This window comes from Vulpes lagopus, chromosome 7 (genome assembly GCF_018345385.1).
Source record: "Vulpes lagopus strain Blue_001 chromosome 7, ASM1834538v1, whole genome shotgun sequence".
In the NCBI taxonomy this organism is placed as follows: Eukaryota; Metazoa; Chordata; class Mammalia; order Carnivora; family Canidae; genus Vulpes; species Vulpes lagopus.
In genome coordinates this window covers 19,535,019-19,557,839 of record NC_054830.1, presented here as the reverse complement: position 1 = coordinate 19,557,839, position 22,821 = coordinate 19,535,019, and the positions used below count along the sequence as shown (strand labels likewise).

Sequence of the window (22,821 nt, the reverse complement as noted above, 5' to 3'; positions counted from 1 at the left end):
AGTAGTTACATAAAAGCTAATCCTGAAACTACAAAATGGAAAACATAAACTCTCTTGAATTTTGCTCTTTTCCTCTTAAGCACTCATTTTATTTAAAAAGCCCACAAAATTGGGCATCCCGGTGGCTCAGTGGTTTTGCACCGCCTTCAGTCCAGGGTGTGATCCTGGAGTCCCAGGATCAAAGTCCCACATTGGGCTCCCTGTACAGAGCCTGCTTCTTCCTCTGCCTGTGTCTCTGCCTCTCCCTCTCTGTCTGTCTCATGAATAAATAAAATCTTTAAAAAAAAAAAGCCCACAAAATTATCATCAAATATCTATTGTTATCTTACTCTCTAATTCTTTATGTATGTTCTTAAGAAAGCTAATATTTTGGCAAGCCTAACAATTATATAACATGACATTTCACCAGAAGATAATATTATGTATCAAAACTTTTGATTTCTAAAATTATAAAACCAAAATAAGTTCTACCCTACAGTATATGCTGTAAAAATAAAGACTTCAAAGAAATGCAAAAGACAAAAACCTATCATTCTTAAGATAAATGAGCATAAAACTGAGTAGCATATTTTTCCTACATACTATCCTTCTCTTAAACTGTACAATTTTATTATGTGGTCACAAAAATATATAACTGAAAGGGTATTTTATAATCATCCTGGTTTTCTCTTAAGAATGTAACATCTTACTACAGAATATTCATAGGGAACAAAACAATTCAGCTTTGAGACTTTCTTGTTTTATAGAAAGAAATGTTTTACCACTTAGTAAGATTTTTGAATATGATATTTGCTATCTAGTTCAGATATTATTTTATTTGGGCTATTTTGAATTTTAATTTTAGCATAAGTCATACACAACTAAAGACATCCTAATAAGCCACTTTGTAAATTTATTTAACCACTAACAGCTACAAAAAACCTACTGAAATTTTTACTTATTATGACTATAATATTAAGACATAGGAATTTTTTATCACTTTAAGTGTATGGAATCATTAAATGAAGATATTTTACAAACTAAAGAATTATCACCGTGATTCCACAAAATATTATTGCCACAGGAAATGAAATTGCTATTTCCATTAAATTTTTAAAGTTTAACAAGTACAATATAAATACAAGCTATTAAAAGTATACAGATGTTATTAATAAATGCTACAATCTAAGTTTCTAGAATGAAGTTGGTATTACCAAAATAGACAATCTCAGGAGTATCACATTAGTCAAAAGTAAAGAAATTAAAAGAGTCTGATCAAACAAAATGAGCCCTAAGACTTAAGATTAGTTTAATTTGGTTTCTTCATTTTGATTAGCTTATGAAATCACCACTAAGATTAATCACAAGGTGGCCTCTCCCACAGTCTGTAAATATCTTTGCTGCAGAAAAAAGAATTTAGAAAATAGGTATGAGATTCTGAGCACCTTTCCCTTACTCTAAAACAGAATTCTGACTGGGGCACCTAGGTGTTCAGTTGGTTAAGCATCCAACTCTTGATTTCAGCTCAGGTCATGATCTCAGGGTCATCTGATCAAGCCGTGTCAGGCTCCACACTGAGCACAGAGTCTGCTCATCCCTTTTCCTCTGCTCCTCCCCATTCTCTCTCTCTCTCTCAAATAAATAAATAAAACATTTTAAAAATAAATAAAAATAAAATAGAACTCTGACTACCTGCTAGAGAAGCCATATGGAGAAGGACAGACCTTGAGACTAGATGGAAGATTCTAGCTATTTCAGAGATTTGGCTAAGGACAGCCTTCCAGCCATCCTTGCCAGGTTGCCAGACCTGTGAATAAACCCTCCTGGACACTCCAGCCAGCTGAGCCTCCAGATGATTGTAGCCACAGGTGGTATCATATATACCACCACATGTATATGTCTCACAAGAAGGTTTTCAAACCACACACCATTCATCAACTGGTTATTTTAATTACAATCATGTAATAATTTCAGTGACCATCGTCTCCACAATGATCCTCAAACACTAGTATTGGAAACAAGGTGATGGGGTGGCCAAAGTCACAAATATTAACTAAAATAAATAAAAACCATGTTATATCATAAATTACAACTCTCTGATCATTTATAAAATTTCTCATTTATTCAAGTTCTAATTTTTTATGATTTTAAGTTAAGATAAAACACATAAAATACAAATAGAAATTATTTCCACGAGAGCACTCTTTTTTTTTTTAAGAATTTTTCTTTTTAAGATTTTATTTATTTATTCATGAGAGACACAGAGAGAGGCAGAGACACAGGCGGAGGGGGAAGCAGGCTCCATGCAGGGAGCCTGATGCGGGACTCGATCCCGGGTCCCCAGGGTCACACCCTGAGCCCAAGGCGGGCGCTCAACCTCTGAGCCACCCGGCGTCCCATCCACAAGAGCACTCTTGAGGTAGAAATAATACCTGAAAGTTTATTTTAAAATTAGAAACACAAGAGACACCTGGGTGGCTCAGTTGGTTGAGCATCTGCCTTCATTTTGGGTCATGATCTCAGTCAGGGTCCTGGGATGGAGCCCCATTTTCAAGTCCCTGCTCAGTGGGGAATTTGTTTCTCCCTCTCCCTCTGCGTCCCCCAGCCCCACTGCTTGTGGGTGCATATCTGCTCTCTCTCTCAAATAAATAAATAAAATCTTTCTTACAAAACCAGAAATACACAAAAAAATTACCTATGAGCAATGGTTCTCAATTGGGGCAATTTTACCACCACCACCCCATCCCCAGGGATGATAGGGGAGGGAGGACTTTGGCAATGTCTGCAGACACTTTTCATTGCCACAACTTGAGGGTGGAAATGTTATTGACATTTAGAAAGTAGAGGTCATATATGTTGCTAAACATCTTAAAATGCACAAGACAACTCCCCACAATGAAGAATTATCTGGCCCAAAATGTGAACAATGTCAAGGATGTGAGGAATTAAAATTTGAAGATACTGTCCTCTTAAAATCATTATCTTAAAAACAAAAATGAATGATTCTACTGGAAAAATTGATGGTTAGAACTCTGAACAATTTTTTTAATAAAAATAGTAATTCTGATATTTTTCAGTATAAGAAAAAAGCTAATATATTAAAATTCAAGCTACAGAAAAAATATAAGAAAAGCTGTTAATAAAAAAAAAAAAAAAGAAGGGCAGCCCAGGTGGCTCAGTGGTTTAGCGCCTGCCTTTGGCCAGGGGTGTGATCCTGGAGACCTGGGATTGAGTCCCATGTCTGGCTCCCTGCATGGAGCCTGCTTCTCCCTCTGCCTGTCTCTGCCCCTCTCTCTCTCTGTGTCTCTCATGAATACATAAAATCTTTTTTAAAAAAGTAAGAAAAAAGAAAAGCTGATAATATTAATTACATGAAAGAGTAAGTAGAAAGAAGTTTTTGCATATGCATTACTGGAGAAAAATGTTCCTAAATATATTATATCCAGCACTTAAAATATACTTTGATCAAATTAATATTATTGGTAACAGAATATATAAAATCCAGTTCACAAAAAGTCATATTTAAATCCATATTTTAACAAGACTATCATCATCAACAAAGACATATAACTGAAAATTATTTGAAAGTTTTTTTCATTTTGTATTTTAGAAATAAATTCTTCTAAATAATCACACGGCTCTACAGGACTAGGACTCTGAATAAGTCAACTTACTTTTCTTTTAAATTTTTTATTTAAATTCAACTTAGTTAACATATAGTATATCATTAGCTTCATGGGTAGAATTTAATAAGTCATCAGTTGCATATAACACCTAGTGCTCACTACATCAAGTACCCTCCTTAATGCCCATCACCCAATTACCTCATACCCCTACCCACATCCCTCCAACAACACTAAGTTTCTTCTCTATAATTAAGAGTCTTTTATGGTTTGACTCCCTCTCTGTTTTTATCTTACTTTTCTTTCCCTTATATTCATGTTTTATTTCTTAAATTCCACATATGAGTGAAATCATATATTTGTCCTTCTCTGCCTGATTTACTTCACTAAGCATAATACACTCTAAGTTCCATCCACGTTGTTGCAAATGGCAAGATTTCGTTTTGATAGCTGAGTAGTATTCCATTGTATACATAATATCACATCTTTATCCATTCATCCATTTGGGCTCTTTCCACAATTTGGCTACTGTGGACATTGCTGCTATTAGCATTAGGGTGTAGGTGCCCCTTCAAATCACTGTTTTTGTATCTTTGGGTAAATACTTGGCAGTACAATTGCTGGGTCATAGGGTAGTTCTACTTTTAACTTTTTTTTAATGATTTTATTTATTTATTCATGAGAGACAGAGAGAGAGGCAGAGACATAGGCAGACAGAGAAGTAGGTTCCCTAAAGGGAGCCTGATGTGGGACTCAATCCCAGGACCCTAGGTTCACGACCTGAGCCAAAGGCAAATGCTCAACCACTGAGCCACCCAAGTACCCTATTTTTAACTTTTTGAGAAACCTCCATACTTTTTGTTCCAGAGTGGCTGTACCAGCTTGCATTCCCACCAACAGTGTTTTTTTTTTTAATGTTTTATTTATTATTTTATTTATTTATTTATGATAGTCACAGAGAGAGAGAGGCAGAGACACAGGCGGAGGAAGAAGCAGGCTCCATGCACCGGGAGCCTGATGTGGGATTCGATCCCGGGTCTCCAGGATCGCGCCCTGGGCCAAAGGCAGGCGCCAAACCGCTGCGCCACCCAGGGATCCCCCCACCAACAGTGTTAAGAGGGTTCCCCATTCTCTGCATCATCGCCAACATCTGGTGTTTCCAGGCTTGTTAATTTTAGCCATTATGACATGTATGAGGTAGTATCTCATGGTGGTTTTGATTTGTATTTCCCTGATGCCAAGTGATATTGAGCATTTTTCATGTCTGTTAGCCATTTGTATGTGTTCGTTGGAGAATATCTATTCATGTCTTTTGCTCATTTCTTGATTGGATTTGTTTTTTTGGGTGTTGAGTTTGATAAGATCTTTATAGACTCTGGATACTAGCCCTTTATCTGATATGTCCTTTGCAAATATCTTCTCCCATTCCATAGTTTGCCTTTTAGTTTTGTTGCCTGTTTGTTTCCTTTGCTGGGTAGAAGCTTTATCCTGATAAAGTCCCAATAGTTCATTTTTGCTTTTGTTTTCCTTGCCTCTGGAGACATGTCGCAAGAAATTGGTGTGGCCAAGGTCAGAGAGGTTGCTGCCTGTGTTCTCCTCTAGGATTCTGATGGATTTCTGTATCACATTTTGATCTTTCCTCCATTTTGAATTTTTGTGTATGTTATAAGAAAGTGGTCATTCTTCTGCATTTGGCTATCCAGTTTTCCCAGCACTATTTGTTGACACACTATCTTTTGTCCGTTGGATATTTTTTTTCCCGCTTTGTCAAAGATTAGTTGACCAAAAAGCTGTGGGTACATTTCTGGGTTTCTATTCTATTCCACTAATCTATGTATCTGTTTTTGTGCCAATACAAAACAGTCTTGATGACTACTGTTTTATAATACAGCTTGAGGTCCGGAATTTTGATGCCTCCTGCTTTGGTTTTCTTTTTCAACATTACTTTGGCTATTCAGGGTCTTTTATGATTCCATACAAATTTTATAATTGTTTCTTCTAGTTCTGTAAAAAAATGCTTGTGTTATTTTGATAGGGATTGCACTGAATGTGTAGATTGCTTTGGGTAATATAGACATTTTTTTAATATAGACATTTTAACATATTTTTCCTTCCAATCCATAAAAGCATGGAATTTTTTTCCATTTCTTTATGTCTTCAATTTCTTTCATAAGTGTATTATAGTTTTCAAAGTACAGATCTTCTACCTCTTTAGTTAGGTTTATTTCTAGGTATTTTATGGCTTTTGGTGCAACTATAAACGAGATCAATTTCTTGATTTCATTTCTTTCTGCTGCTTCATTATTGGTATACAGAAATGCAACAGACTTGTGTGTGTTAATTTCATATCCTGTGACTTTGATGAATTCCTAATGAGTTCTAGCAATTTTTTGGCAAAGTCTTTTGGGTTTTCTACACACAGTATCATGTCATTTTCAAAGTGTAAATTTGACTACTTCTTTACTGATTTAGATGCCTTTTACTTCTTTTTGTTGTCTGACTGCTGAGGCTAAGACCTCCAGTACACTGCTGAACAACAGTGGTGAGGGTGGACATCCCTCGTTGTGTTCCTGACCTTAGGTGGAAAAACTGAGAGTTCTTCCCCAATGAGGATGATATGAGCTGTGGATATTTCATATGTGGATGGCCCTTATGAGGCTGAGGTATATTCCCTCCATTCTTACATTGTTGAGAGTTTTTATCAAGAAAGGATGCTATATTTTGTCAAATGCTTTTTTTCTGCATCTACTAGAGGATCGTATAGTTCTTATCCTTTTCTTTATTAATGTGGTGTATCACGTTGATTGATTTGTGGATATTGAACCACCCTGTAGCCCAGGAATGAATCCCACTTGGTCGTGGTGAATAATCCTGTTAATGTACTGTTGGATCCTATTGGCTAGTATCTTGGTAAGGATATTTGCATCCATGTTCATCAGGGATACTGGTCTGTAATTCTTATTTTTAGGGGGGTCTTTGGCTTGGGGATCAAGGTAATGCTGGCCTCCTAGAATGAGTTTAATAGCTTTTCTTCCATTTCTATTTTTTGGAACAGCTTCAGAATAGGTATTAATTCTTCTTTAAACATTTGATAGAATTCTGCTGGGAAACCATCCAGCCCTGGATTCTTATTTGTTGGGAAGTTTTTGTTTACTGCGTCAATTTCTTTGCTTGTTATGGGTCTGTTCTGATTTTCTATTGCTTCCTGTTTCAGTTTTGGTAGTTCATATGCTTCTAGGAATTTATCCATTTCTTCCGGATTGCCCAATTTGTTGGCATGTAATTGTTCGTAATATTATCTTAAAATTGTCTGTATGGCTTTGGTGTTGGTTGTGAGGTCAATTTACGTTTTGACAAATACTTGAAGGAAAAAATAGTAAATGATCTGAACAGGCTTTTTCAAAATAAGCTTTGTAGCTATGATCATACAGGTATTTTCTGTCCTTTTAAAAAAAACATGTTAATATTGCTGATAAAGAGCAGAGTCTGATTCAGCTCTGTAAAGGAAACAATGAGTATAACTATTGCAAAAGATTAGAAGATGGACAAGTAACAATTGTTTTTATATCAAATAAACATACTAGGTAGCTTCCTACATTAGAAAAGGTAACAATAAACTTTTACCTTTACATTTGGCTTCTTTGTTGAAACTCCTCTGTACCAACCTAAAACAAAGCATACAAAGGATATTAAAATCATAATGTTATTTTCTATAAAACACATAATATGACTTTTTAACAGGAAAAATTAATGCAAAACAAATAGTGTACCTTTATTAGCAGTAGTTTGCTCTAGAAGGAACAGTCCTAGAATACACTTCCAATTTTCTTCAAAAGGTAAAACTTTCAACCGAATAAAGCCCCAAATTAAAAAAGACCTCAGAGAACATGTAATTCAACTCCATGAAAATTCAGATGAATTATTCAAGGGCAGGAAAATGCCAAAATCATATAGCTTTTTTGGTAGCAGATAGGGACTACAGCCCAGACTTTCAGTTTCCTGGTTTTATTCAATGTTCCATGCACAAAACTACATTTCTTGGCTTTCCAGATGCTAAAGTTGACATCTCTTCTTCAGTTATTCCTTCTCAGCATTCACACAGCATTAATAATCAAAGTTTCAATTACAAAATAAAAACAATTTTCAGGAAAAAATTTCATTATCAACTTTTCTCGATTCCAATCTATTATTTTTAGAGTTTTGTTATAGTTTCTCTCCTTGAGTTTTAAGAGGAAAATGTTCCAATGAGGTGTACTGAATGAAGAAAATGAAGAAAAGGAGATTATTGATAATAATTAATCATAACTAAGAGCTTATAGTTCTATGTACTATAATAGAGAGGTTGTTCTACATGAGAGACTCCTAACTCTGGGAAACAAACTAGGGGTGGTAGAAAGGGAGGTGGGCGGGGGGTGGGGATGACTAGGTGACGGGCACTGAGGGGGGCACTTGATGGGATGAGCACTGGGTGTTATTCTATGTGTTGGCAAATTGAACACCAATAAAAAATTTAAAAAAATAAATAAATAAGAGAGAGATTGTTCTATATGTATTAATCTTTAAATCTTGCAAAAAAAGCTATGAGGAAAAAGTCAACTTTCCTGAAATCATAACAAACAATAAAAGAAGAAATATCCTTGTTTATGTTTAGTACAACAGCCGAGATAAGAAATTTGAATAACTCAATTCTACCTGGAGAGTTTCAGTATCTTCATTTATTATAAAGAAAAAAGTGATTTACCAAATGTGACATTTTATAGTAGCTTAAGAAACAGCACAGAGAATGATATCAGCAGGAATGGCAGAGTAAGGATCTCCAAAAAAGCCTCTCCTCAATAAAAGGAATAAGAATGCTGGCAAAAACTGTCAAAATCAAATTCTACAGAACTCTGGAAGTAAACCAAAGACATGATGCAATCCAAAAAGTACTTATTCAAGAAATCTGATTCTTGGTAAGAACAAAGACCTTTTTAATTTGCCCTGCAAGCCTTGTATTAGACTTGAAAACTAAAAGTCCCATGTTAGAGATGAAAACCAGAAAACTAACAGCCCCTGAAGAAGACAGAACAGGGGAAATAAAAAATAAATAAATAAATAAATAAATAAATAAATAAATAAATAAATAAATAGGTTTATCATGTGTACAAACTGCAAAACTCAGTACTATTAAGATGTCAATTATCCCTAAATTGGTCTATAGATTCAATGCAATGCCAATCAAAATCCCAGCAAAAATCTTGGTAGGTACTAAGTTCTTTCTAAAATTTAGGTAACTAAAAAAAAAATAAAATAAAATAAAAATAAAATAAAATAAAATAAAATTTAGGTAACTGACTACTAGAATAGTCAAAATAATTTTGAAAAGGAATAAAAAATGTTATTTCCAATGAAATACACTGGAAAACAAAAAACCCACATGTAAATGAACTGATTTTCAAAAAGGGTGCAAAGAAAAATAATAGTCTTTTTAACAAATATCCATTGCTGAAACAATTGGATATACATAAAACAAACAAAAAAAACCTCAAACCTACACACAATTGCCTCAAAATATATCACAGAGTTAAATGTAAAGGGTAAAACTGGTATAAGAACAAAAGTAGAATATTTTCGTGACCTTGGTTTAGACAAGGATTTCTTAAGCATACTCTATAAAAGAATTAATAATGTAATCTTCATAAAAGTTTTAAAACTTTGCTCTTCTAAGAGTCACAAAACTCTTAGAAGAAAACAGTGAAAATCTTCATGATATAAACTTGAAAATGATTTCTTGGATATGATACCAAAAGCACAGGTAACAGTAAAAATAGTAAAGTAAAAATAGATAAATGGGACTACATCAAAATTTAAAACTTCTGTGCATCAAAAGACACAATCAACAGCATGGAAAGACCACCTACTGCCAATAAAAATCTCAACAAGTTGTTTTCTGAATACTGACAAACTGAGTCTAAAGTTTATAAGGGAAGGTAAAAGACCTAGAATAGGCAACATAATATTGAAGGAGAGTAACAAAAATGGAAGACTCCCACTACCTGACTTCAAAACTTACAATTATAAAGCTACAGTAATCAAGATAGTGCAATATTAGAGCAAGAACAAACAGATCAACAGAACAGAATAGAGAGCACTGAAGTAGACCCACATAAATAATAGTCTGATCTTTAAAAGGAACAAAGATGCTACAACTGGTGCTCGGAAAACGAGACACAACATTTTAAAATAATGAATCCAGACACAGACATTTATGTCCTCACATTCTTCACAAAATTAACTCAAAATGGATCAAAGATCTAAATGTACAACACAAAACTAAAAACTTCTAGAAGATAACATAAGAGAAAATCTAAATAACCTTGTGTATAGCAATGACCTTTAAGGTTGTACACCAAATGCATGATCCATGAAAGAAACAATCAATAAGCTAGACTTCATTAAAATTAAAACTACTGCTCTGCAAAAACACACTATCAAGAGAATTCAAAGACAAACCACAATCAGGAGAAAATATTTATAAAAGGCACATCTCATATAAGACTGTTACCTAAAATATACAAAGAATGTTTAAAACTTAATAATAAAAACACCTCAGTTGAAAAATGGGCAAAAGACCTGAATAGATACCTCACCAAAGAAGATATACATATGGCAAAATGTATATGAGTGTTCAACACCAAATACTATTCAAGAATTGTAAATTAAAATGAGATTAAAACATATCTACTATAATGGCCATAATCCAAAACACTGACAACACCAAATGCTGATGTGAAGCAACAGAAACTCTCACTCATTGCTGGTGGGAATTCAAAATGGTACAGCCATTCTGAAAGGTGGTTTAGCAGTTTCTTAGAAAACTAAATATAGTCTTACCACAGGATTCATCAGTCTGTTTGGTACTTACTCAAATGAAATGAACATTCATGTCCACACAAAAATCTGCATCTGGATGTTTACAGCAGCTTTATTCATAACTGCCAAAATGTGGAAGCAACCAAGATATCCTTCAGGTAAATGGATAAACAAACTGTGGTACATCCAGACACTGGTATATGCTGAATACAGTGACAAAAAGAAATGAGCTATCAAGCCACAAAAAGACATGGAGGAACTTAAAGTGCATAATACTAAATGAGAAAAGCCAAATTGAAAAGGTCACATACCATATGATTCCAACCATATGACATCCAGAAAAGGCAAAACCATGGAGGCAATTAAAGTATCAGTGTTTGCCAAAGGCTGAAGGGAGTGAGAGTGGGAGGAATAAATAGGTGGAGAGAATCTCTAGGGCAGTGAAACTATTCTATGTGATACTATGATGGTAGATACTTGTCATTATACATTTATCCAAACCAATAGTACAATACGAAAAGTGAACTCTGATGTAAACTTTGGATTTGGGGTGATAATAATATGGCAATGTAGGTTCAATGATTGTAACAAATGTATCCACTCTGGTGTGGATGTTGATAGTGGGAGAGGCTATACATGTATGGGGGTAGGGGGTATATGGGAATTTCCTGTACTTGTTGCTCAGTTTTGTTGAGAGCCTAAAACTACTCTAAAAAACAGTCTATTTTTTAATGCATTTTCTATGTGATACACAAATCCCACCTCTAAGTATTTAATCAATAGGAAAAAACCCATACTAAAATCTATACACAATGTTTATAACAACTTTATTCATAATCTTCAAAAATAAAGCAACTCAAATGTCTATCAACTGCTACATGGATAAATAAAATGTGGCTTAAATCTGTATGACAAAATACTACTCAGAAAAAAAACAAGCCACAGACACATACAATATGAATTAATTTTGAATGCATTATGCTAAGTGAAAAAAAGCCAGGCACAACAGGATATACAATGTATGATTCCATTTATATAACATTTTAGAAAACACAAAACTAGAGGGACAGAAAATAAATCAGTGGTTTCCAGAGCTGGGGAAAGAGGATTAGGAAGGTTGGTTGACTACAAGGAACCTGATGTTACACTTGGGGGTGACAAAAATGTTCTGTATCTTAACTATGGTTACAGTTATAAGATTATACATTTATCAAAATTCAGAGAAATGTACTCCAGAAAGGGTGACATTTACTGTTCATAAATAATACCCCAATAACCTGACTAAAACAAACATACACACACACGCACACACATAACAGGATAACACTTAACATCTACTACATTGGTTAGAATTTTTATTTTAAATTCTAGCAATAGCAGATGCTGGCAAGAGATTGTGGAGCAATCAGATAGTGCTAGTGAGAGAGATAATAAATGGCCCCCACTTTCAAAAACAATGCAGTATTTATTATACGTGTATTGTGTAACACTAGAAATGTACTTCTGTATCTTATCCCTCCCTTATCCAGTAGCATTGATTTGAAGATATTACTGCATTCTAGAGAAATTTTTGGAAATGGGGAGGGTCGAGTTAAAGACATTAAAAATATTTATATTTTCAAAATGCAAAGATTCTTAGGAGAAACACAGTGTAAATCATGATCTTAGGTTACACTGTATCTTGCACAAACAACAACAAAGAAAATAAATTTGACTTCATCAAAATTAAAAGCTTTGTTCCTCAAAGGCCATAAAAAAATTAAAATATAACCCACAGAATGGACAAAAATATTTACAAATCATACACCTGATAAAAGACTAATATCCAGAATATATAGAGAACTCATAACTAATTGAAAAGATAATTTTTTAAAACAGGCAAAAGATTTAAATAAACATTTCTCCAGAGAAAATACACAAATGGCCAATAAAAACATGAAGCAAAGTTCAACATCATTAGTCATTAAAGAAATACAAATCAAAACTATACTGAGATACCATTTCTCCCCCAATAAAACAGCTGCAATGACAAACACAGACAGTGACAAGCATTAACAGAGATAAGGAGATACTGGAATGCTAGGTTTGTAAAATGGTGCAGCCACTTTAGAAAACAGTTTGCCAGTTCCTCAAAATGTTAAAGGTAGAGCTACCGTATGACCCAACAATTCCCCTCTTGAGTATATAACAAAAAATTTTAAAGCAGGTATTCAAACAACTATCTGCATACAAATGTTCACACCAGCACCATTCACAACAGCCAAAAGGTGAAAACAACCCAAATATATGTCAACTGATGAATGGATAAATAAAATATGGTATATGTCTACAATAGAATACTACTTAACTATAAAAAGAAATCAAGTTCTGATACATGCTTCTACATGGATGAATCTTGAACACTGTGCTAAGTAAAAGAAGCCAGACACAAATTCAGTAATTACGCTTATATGAAATGTCTAGAATAGGCAAATCCATAGACAGAGAAAGTAGGCTAGTGGTTGCCAGGGTCTGGGGGGAAGAAGATTACGGGGAGTATTTGCTAACAGGAGTGTGGTTTCTGTCTCAGGTTATACAAATATTCTAAAGTTAGTCAGTGGTGATGGTTGTAGTTGCACAACTCTATACTATAAAAAGAGTGAACTGTGTGTTTTTAAAGGGTGAATTTTATGGTCTGTGAATTATGTCTCAATAAAGCTATTATAAAAGGGAAAAAGGGGCAGCCCAGGTGGCTCAGTGCTTTAGCGCCGCCTTCAGCCCAGGGAGTGATCCTGAAGACCCGGGATGGAGTCCCACATCAGGCTCCCTGCATGGAGCCTGCTGCTCCCTCTGCCTGTGTCTCTGCCTCTCTCTCTTTCTGTGTCTCTCTCATGAATAAATAAAATCTTAAAAAATAAAAAATAAAAAATAAAAAAATAAAAGGAAAAAAGGCAGGATAGTACTGGGTCTGAAAATGTTGAAAGCTGTGCCCTTAGAAAATTTCCTGTACATACGCACTGAAAGACATTTACAGGAATGCACTGTTGCTGTTAATATATTACATACAATATCAAAATACTGGTCACCCTTTCACATTTTCTCATATTTCATAAATCTTTGGGGCCACTTTGTTAAATCTTATGAAAGGTCATTTTTTTATCTGACTGCAATGCCATTCATGTTAACATTTGAATCTCCCTTATACTACTCAAAGAAAAACTATTAACAAGTCATGTAATCCATATGCTTCAATATAACTAACAGATGTTTTGGTGCAAATTACTATATTTCACTTATTTTTTGTTTTTATAAAATGATAATGAGAGAATAACTAGAATGAAGCACCACCTCAAGATTTCAAGTAAACAATCAGATAACATGTTTACAAAAGTCAGTAATTTGTCATCCAATGAATTCTCACAATGTTGCTTATTAAAAGTTGCTTCCTTATTACTTAAATATTTATATTAGAATGCAATATAAACTCTTGCTTCTCAATAGGAGGTCAGGGGACAGAGGAGAGAAGCCTGAGACCAGTTCTGTCAAATACTTAACAGCTTCAAAAACACAACATTATCACCTCCATGGGATGCCAACATTGTGAGGGTCATGAGGGCTGTGCTCAAAGAATTTCAGGCATCAGCTTTTCTTAAAATCAAATCTCTGCTACAAATTTTGCTAAATGTGTTCACTCTATGCATGTAAGATTTAAAACTGAAGAGAGTCAAGAAAGGATAAGAGAGAAGGAAGAAGATAGAGAACTCATTCCTTTTATGCCTTTTACATACAGAACAAAAGCTCATAACTTCTCAGATAAAAGAACCAAAAAACCAACTCAAACATTTCCAAAATCATTAAGAATCAGTTAAAAAAAAAAAAAGGATGTTTTTAATTAGCTAGCACAATAAAGCATCTTTATTTATGTCTGTTTTTCTATTACAAGAACCCTGGACAATCTACCTTTATAGCTATAAATCTCTCCTTTCATTTTCCTCATTGATCTTTGACTTACCAAGATTTCACAGTTCTTGGTCATACTGCCTGAGGCCTCATCAATTTCGCCATCATCATATGCATTAAATTGAAGAGTATACTGGAGTCATTATCATCTTAAGTCAACATCTGATGGTTTGATCACTAAGTTTAATCTGAACTTAAGATTCAGAGATATTTTTATCCTCTAACATTTTCAGATCTCAATTTTTATGGAAAAGTGAATGAGTAAAGGAAGGCATTATTACAATATTCAAGATTTTAATTTTCTACAAAGACTGTTCCCTTCAGGGAACCAATTAACATGTATATTTTTAACTAAGTCATAATATCATGATTGAATTCTAAGAAATGCTAAACATGTACTGCCTCCAGAAACACCAGATCTTCCCTTCCTTAATAATTGGTTGCAACTCTCTAACTTCTAAGCTAGGGACATGTTACTCAAGGGAATATTGGGAGAAACACAGAATTCTTCACTTCACCCAAATGTCTAGTGATGAAACTTTACAATGCAAGAACTATTGGGAAAAGTCTGGGTGTTGTCTTCAAATTCCAAAAGCAAAGTAAAGATCTTTGAGCCTCAGAATACCTCTGCTTAAACTGTCTAACGTTAGTTATCCCATCTCAAAGTAAAATCCAAAATCCTACTACAGGCTCTGCTGATCTTATCTCCTCCCACCACTCTCTCTGCTCCTCCCCAATTAACCCTTCTACTGAAGCCAAACCAGTCTCCCTGCAATTCCTTCAACTCACTAAGTAAGCTGCCACACTGCAGGCATTTATACTTTCTGCACATATGCCTGGACTGTTATCCTAGAAAACCACAGGATTGCTTCCTTACCTCCACGTATTCTCTGCCCAAATGTTATTTTCTCAGAGAGACCTTCCATGATTATCCTATATAAATACATAGAAGAAGCCCACCCCACCCCATCACCCTCCCTCAATGCACACAGTCACTCTATCTGCTACCTTCTGTTCTGTCCTTCCTTAATCTTCTCATTGAGAACAGGGACTTTGCTTTATTCTTTTAGATCTGAGCCCCAGGAGCTACAAGAGTGCTTCATCTCCATTAGGCACTCAAATATTTGGTGAAAGAATGAATGAATCTGTAACATACGGGGTGATAATACCTACCTGGAAAGTTTGTTGATAAAATGTAAAGTACCTTGAGCAATTTCAGACACACTGTAATAACTCAGTTATGGAGTGGGCAAGGTGTGACAGAGGAGTAACTTACACTGAAACTGTTTGCTAAATAACACTGTCAAGTGGAGACTTTACAGAGGAGACTGGACTTATGATATAAAAGAACTGCAACCTGAAGTTTCTTAATATAAATGGTATTCATTCTAAAAACATTAGGGGGTCCAAAAATACAAACTCCTAAATAGCTCTCTTAACTCATTTTTGGAAAAGGATGTAAATTTTTTTAAAAATACTCTTACCCATCTAACAAAGGTTCAAATTAGTGCATGAATTAACATCTACATCTTCTTTTCTTACGAGCAAAATGTTAATACACTTTTACAGAGATTTACCACCTGCAACAAAAAGTACAATCACGGAACATAAAACCATAGTAGATGAGTAAAGAGCCTCCAAACCCATGGAAAGTAAATAACTCTTCCAACAAAATAAGATTTTTTTCACCATATAATCTGTCCAAAATTACTGATCATTAATGGAACCTAAATTCTTTGCCTGACAAATATGATTTTAGCCACAATTTTATTAAAAAAACATCTCTTGGGCAGTTCCGGTGGCGCAGCGGTTTAGCGCTGCCTGCAGCCTGGGCTGTGATGCTGGAGACCCAGGATCAAGTCCCACATCAGGCTGATCAAGTCCCACATCGGGCTCCCTGCATGGAGCCTGCTTCTCCCTCTGCCTGTGTCTCTGCCTCTCTCTCTCTCTCTCTCTCTCTCTCTCTCTCTCTCTGAATAAATAAATAAAATATTTAAAAAAAAAATCTCTTGTGCTTATAGCTCAGCTTCCTTTTTTTTTTTTAAGATTTTATTTATTCTTGAGAGACACAGAGACAGAGGCCAAGACATAGGCATAGGAAGAAGCAGACTCCCTGGAGGAGCCTAGATTGGATTTTAGTAATTTGGTGAAAAACATATAGTGATACTGTGGCACAAGTATCTAATAAAAATACTTGTTTATGGTGTTCATATTTCTCCAGTCTTAGCCTCATCTGATACAGAAACAGTCCCATGCTATGCAAACTTCTTTTACCCAGACATCATAATCCTAATGGAGAGCTCTGAAAAAGTGACACATATGCATTTCATCAACTTAAACAACACTGATTATGTTTACTAAGAATGGTAATATTACATAAATTTTAAAAGTATATCCTAGTGAAATTAGAAAATTTATTAATGTATTTCCAAGAATTCTACATTAAAAAATATCATACACCTTAGCTCTAAATATGTCATTTTATAAAATGTGATTAAAAATTAAGGTAATAAATAAAATAAATTTTTAGCTGAGATGTAGTGCTAAATCCTATTTCATACTGACATCACCAGAGATTTTAGAATTTAAGAGTTGTTTAAAATAGTTCAAAAAGTTATTCAAAGAGTTATTTTACTTAAGCAATTAGTTCAGTAATAAGATAAAAATATAGAAAATATATATTTTTTAAAATAACCACATAACATTGAAAAGCCAGAAGAATATTATAAATTTTAGATAGACTAGGATTCACTATATTCAAAGATAATAGAACTTAGAAAAGCATTACATTAAAATATATGTCACACAAAGTTTGCCATTTTAATCATTCTTAAGTGTACAGTTTAGTGGCATTGATAGAATTGTGCAACTATCATCATGATCCATCTCTATAATTCATCTTGCAAAACTGAAAATCTGTACCCATTTACCAATCAGTAATTCTCCATTACTCTTTTCTCCCAGACCCTGGAAGCCACAATTCTACCTTCTGACTCTGGAAATTGACTACTCTAAATAGAATCATATCTTTTTGTGTCTGGTTTATCTCACTGAGCATAATATCCTTAACATTCATCCATGTTGTACCACAATTTATTCCTTTTTAAGGCCAAATAATATTTTATCCTGTGGAGTTACCATATTTTGTTTATCCATTCATTCATCCATGGAAACTTGGGTTGCTTCCACCTTTTGGCTATTGTGAATAATGCTGCTATAAATAGGAGTGTGCAAATAGCTGTGTGAGTTCTTATTTTCAATTCTTTTAAGCAAATGCCCAGAGGTGAAATTGCAGTATAATATACTAATGATATTTTAATTTTTTAAGGACTCACCGTACCATTTGTTATTCATATTTCACTATTTCATATTTCCACTAATACTACTAGTTCTTTTTTATCCATATATATGATTTGCGAGTAATGATAACTTTACCTGTTCTCATCCAATTTTTATGCATCTAATATCTTTCTTTATCAAATATCAATAAGGCACAGTTTTCTGCTATAAAATTTTCAGTTATATAACATGAGATAGTTATCTTCAGGATTTAATTTAATGAAATGAACCAGGTTCACTCATTGTCAAAAAGCAAGATTCTAAACCAAATATTTCAGAACACAATAAATCATTACTTTTAAATGAAAAAGAATCTCTATTAGCTAAAATATTACCATAACTTGGCTATAAGACCTTTGTATTTTACTGATCTAATAAACTGTCATAATTCAGTATATATTTATAATTAATTACTAGTGTGAATTCTTCTATTTTGAGTTAATGTACAACACAAAATAAATGTTAAACTCTGAGTAAATTTGACAAAGGTAAATCGCAAGTATTTGAAATTTCAAAAAAATATATTATGGAACATATTAAACTATTACTAAGTACTATGAACTAAATTGTGTTCCCTCAAAATTCACATGTTGAAATTCGTATGTCCAAACCCACAATGTGACTATATTTAGAGTTAGGGAGGCAATTAAGGCTAAATGTGGTCCCAAGAGTGGGCCCTAATCCTACAAAACTGGTGTCCTTATAAGAAAATGAGAGAGACCAGAGGACTTTCTATCTTCCCACTGGTACAGAGAAAAGACCACTGTGAGCACACAGCAAGAAGGTGGCCATCTAAAGTCAAGGAGAGAAATCTCACCAGACACCACCATGTTGGTACCTTGACTGTAGGCTTCTCACCTACCGTACTATGAGAAAATAAATGTCTGTTGTTAAAGCTTAAAAAAAAAAAAAAGCATTACACTATTTAAAGGTAATTTTTTTTAAAATTTTATTTATTTATAATAGTCACAGAGAGAGAGAGAGAGGCAGAGACAACATAGGCAGAGGGAGAAGCAGGCTCCATGCACCCATGCACCGGGAGCCCGACGTGGGATTCGATCCCGGGTCTCCAGGATCACGCCCTGGGCCAAAGGCAGGCGCCAAACCACTGTGCCACCCAGGGATCCCTATTTAAAGGTAATTAATGTAAAAATATAGAACTGAGAATACTAGATAATTGTCATAGAAGTGCACAGCAGTAGACTAGTGTGTATCTGTCCTTATCACTAAGTGACTTTTCAGGAAATACTTACTGTATGAATGAACTGGGATAGTTGTAAGAATATGCATTTGTCAACTTAACTCTGGATTACGACTTCCATGATCGATCATGCCAAACACACTTCGTGTATATACAAAAAAGTCACTTAACTGTTTTTTTTATTTAAATCCAAATTTTTTAATATATAGTATAACATTGATTTCAGAATTTAGTGATTCATGACTTACATATAACACCCAATGCTCATTATAAGTGCCCTCCTTAATGATCATCACCCATTTAGCACTTCCACCACCCTCCTCCTTCAAGTAACCTCTGTTATTTGTCTGTGTTAAGAGTCTCTTATGCTTTGCCTGTTTGTTCTTATTTTTCCTTCCACTCCCCATATTCGTGTTTTGTTTCATAAATTCCATGAGCAAAATCATAATATTTTGTCTTCCTCTGACTTTTTTGCTTAGTATAAAACCCTCCAGTTCCATCCACATTGTTGCAAATGACAAAAGTTCATTCCTTTTGAAGAATGTATACATACATATATACATGGACATTTGGACTCTTTCTACAATTTGGCTATTGTTTTTTTTGTTTTGTTTTGTTTTTTGTTTTTTTTTTTTTTTTTTTTTAAAGATTTTAATTTTTTTTTATTTTTTTAATTTTTTCAATTTGGCTATTGTTGATAGTGCTATAAACACTGGGGTGTAGGTGCCCCTTCGAATCAGCATTTTTGTATTCTTTGGGTAATACCTAGTATTGCATTTCCTGGGTCATAGGGTAGTTCTATTTTTTTACTTTTTGAGGAACCTCCATACTGTTTTCCAGAGTGGCTGTACCAGCTGGCATTCCCACCAACAGTGTTAAGAGGGTTCCCCATTCTCTGCATCGTCGCCAACATCTGGTGTTTCCTGACTTATTAATTTTAGCCGTTCTGACTGGTGAGAGGTAGTATCTCATTGTGGTTTTCATTTGTATTTCCCTGATGCAAGTTATATTGAGCATTTTTTCATGTGTCTATTGGCCATTCATATATATTCTTTGGAGAAATGTCTGTACATGTCTTCTGCCCATTTCTTGACTGGACTATTTACTTTTGGGGTGTTGAGTTTGATAAGTTCTTTATAGCTCTGGGATACTACCCCTCTACGTGATAAGACACTAGCAAATATCTTCTCCCACCCCATAGTTTAGTTTACCTTTTAGTTTTGCTGACTGTTTCCTTTGCTGTGTAGAAGCTTTTTATCCTGATCAAGTTGCAATAGTTCATTTTTGCTTTTGTTTTCCTTGTCTTAAGGACTTATCTTGAAAAATGTTGTTATGGCTGATGTCAGAGAAGTCACTTGCCTTTGGAGACGAGTCTAGCTAGAAGCTGCTGCTATCAAAGAAGTTGCTGCCTGTGTTCTTGTCAAGGATTTTGATGTTTTCCTGTTCCTACATTTAGGTCTTTCATCCGTTTTGAACTTTTTTTGTGTATGGTTAAGAAAGTGGTCCAGTTTCATTCTTCTACATGTGGCTGTCCAGTTTCCACATTTGTTGAAAAGACTTTTTGTCCACTGGGCATTTTTTCCTGCTTTGTCAAAGATTAGTTGACCAGAGAATATTGGGTCCTATTCTGTTCCACTGAACTACGTGTCTAGTTTTGGGCCAGTACTATACTGTCTTGATTATTATAGCTTTGTAATACAGCTTGAAGTCTGGAATTGTGATGGCTCCTGCTTTGGTTTTCTTTTTCAACATTCCTCTGGCTATTGAGATGCCCTTACCAATTGAGATGCCTTTTATTTCTTTTTGTTGTCTGACTGCTGAGGCTAGGACCTCCAGTACATTGTTGAACAACAGTGGTGAAAGTGGACATTCCTGTTGTGTTCCTAACCTTAGGTGGAAAAACTGAAAGTTCTTCCCCATTGAAGATGATATGAGCTGTGGGTCTTTTATATATGAATGCCCCTTACAAGGTATATATTCCCTCTATTCTTATACTGTGGAGAGTTTTTATCAAGAAAGGATGCTGTATTTTGTCAAGTGCTTTTTCTGCATCAATTGAGAGGATCATAGAATTCTTGCCCTTTTCTTTATTAATGTGGTGTATCATGTTGATTGATTTGTGGATATTGAACCACCCAGGAATGAATCCCACTTGGTCGTGGTAAATAATCCTGTTAATGTACTGTTGGATCCTATTGGATCCCAGGAGTGAATCCCACTTGGTCATGGTGAATAATCCTGTTAATGTACTGTTGGATCCTATTGGCTAGTATCTTGGTAAAGATATTTGCATCTGTGTTCATCAGGGATACTGGTCTGTAATTCTCATTTTTAGTGGGGTCTTTGTCTGGTTTTGGGATCAAGGTAATGCTGGCCTCACAGAATGAGTTTGGAAGTTTTTCTTCCATTTCTATTTTTTGGAACAGCTTCAGAAAAATAAGTATTCACTCTTTAAATGTTTGGTAGAATTCTGCTAGGAGACTACCTGGTACTGGACTCTTGTTTGTTGGGAGGTTTCTAATTACTGCTTCAATTTCTTTGCTTGTTATGGGTCTGTTCAGGTTTTCTATTTCTTCCTGTTTTAGTTTGATATTTTATATGTTTCTAGGAATGCATCCATTTCTTTCAGATTCCCTAATCTGTTGGCATATAATTGCTCATAATATTTTCTTACAACTCTATTTCTTAGATGTTGGTTGTGATCCTTTCATTCATGATTTTTATTAATTTGGGTCCTTTCTCTTTAATTTTTTTAAAGACTTTATTTATTTGAGAGAGACAGAGCTCAAGCAGGGGGAAGGGCAGAGAGAGAACCAGATTCCCTACTGAGCAGGGAGCGCAATGTGGGACTCAATCCCAGAACCCTGGGATCATGACCTAACTGAAGGCAGACACTTAAATGACTGAGCCACCTAGGCACCCCTCTCTTTACTTTTGGTAAGTCTGGCTAGGAGTTTATCAATTTTGTTAATTCTTTCAAAGAACCAGCTCCAGGTTTTGTTGATCTGTTCTACTAGATTTTTAAAATTCCTATGTTACTTATTTCTGCTCTGATCTTATTTCCCTTTTTCTGTTGGTTTTAGATTTTATTTGCTGTTCTTTTTCCAGCTCCTTTAGATGTAAGGTTAGGCTGTGTATCTGAGACTTTCCTTGCTTCTTGAGGAAGGCTTGTAATGCTATAAACTTCCCTTTATGAGTACCTCTGATTCATCCCTAGACTATCATGTTTTCATTTTCATTTGCTTCCACATATTTTTTTTATTTCTTCTTTAATTTCCTGGTTAACCCATTTATTCTTTAGTATGATGCTCTTTAACCTCCAAGGATCTGTAGTCTTTCCAATTTTTTTTCCTGTGGTTGACTTCAAGTGTCCCAGCACTGTGGTTTGAAAATATACATGGTATGATTTCCATCTATTTTTTTTTACTGGTTGAGGCCTGTTTTGTGACCCAGTATGTGATTTATTCTGGATAACGTTCCATGTGCACTTGAAAAGATTGTGTATCCTGTTCCTTTAGGATGAAATGCTTTGACTATATCTGTGAAGTCCATATCGTCCATTGTCATTCAAAGCCATTGTTTCCTTGCTGATCTTCTCCTTAGATAATCTGTCCATTGCTGTGAGTGGGGTGTTAAAATGTACTATTATTGTATTATTACCAATAAGTTTAAGTTTGTTATTGATTTGTATATTTGGCAGCTCCCAAATTGTAGGCATAAATATATACAACTGTTAGATATTCTTGTTGGATATACCCCTTTTTTCTTCATCTCTTATTAGTCTGTTTTATTTTTTTATTATTTTTTTTATTAGTCTGTTTTAAAATCTAGTTTGTCTGATATAAGCATTGCTACCCCAGCTTACTTTTGATGTCCATTAGCATGATA

The 22,821-nt window shown here is 34.6% G+C and overlaps 1 protein-coding gene across 9 annotated transcripts in view; it reads right to left on the bottom strand.

The window, feature by feature from the left end:
• The window catches only part of DOCK3 (dedicator of cytokinesis 3), a 525,841-nt gene that overhangs the window by 401,901 nt on the left and 101,119 nt on the right, over positions 1-22,821 (bottom strand). For all 9 annotated transcript variants that reach the window (XM_041761983.1, XM_041761990.1, XM_041761984.1 and 6 more), the window contains exon 3: positions 7,227-7,267. In XM_041761983.1, the coding sequence (XP_041617917.1) occupies positions 7,227-7,267 (41 nt within the window). The remainder of the gene's footprint in view (positions 1-7,226; positions 7,268-22,821) is intronic.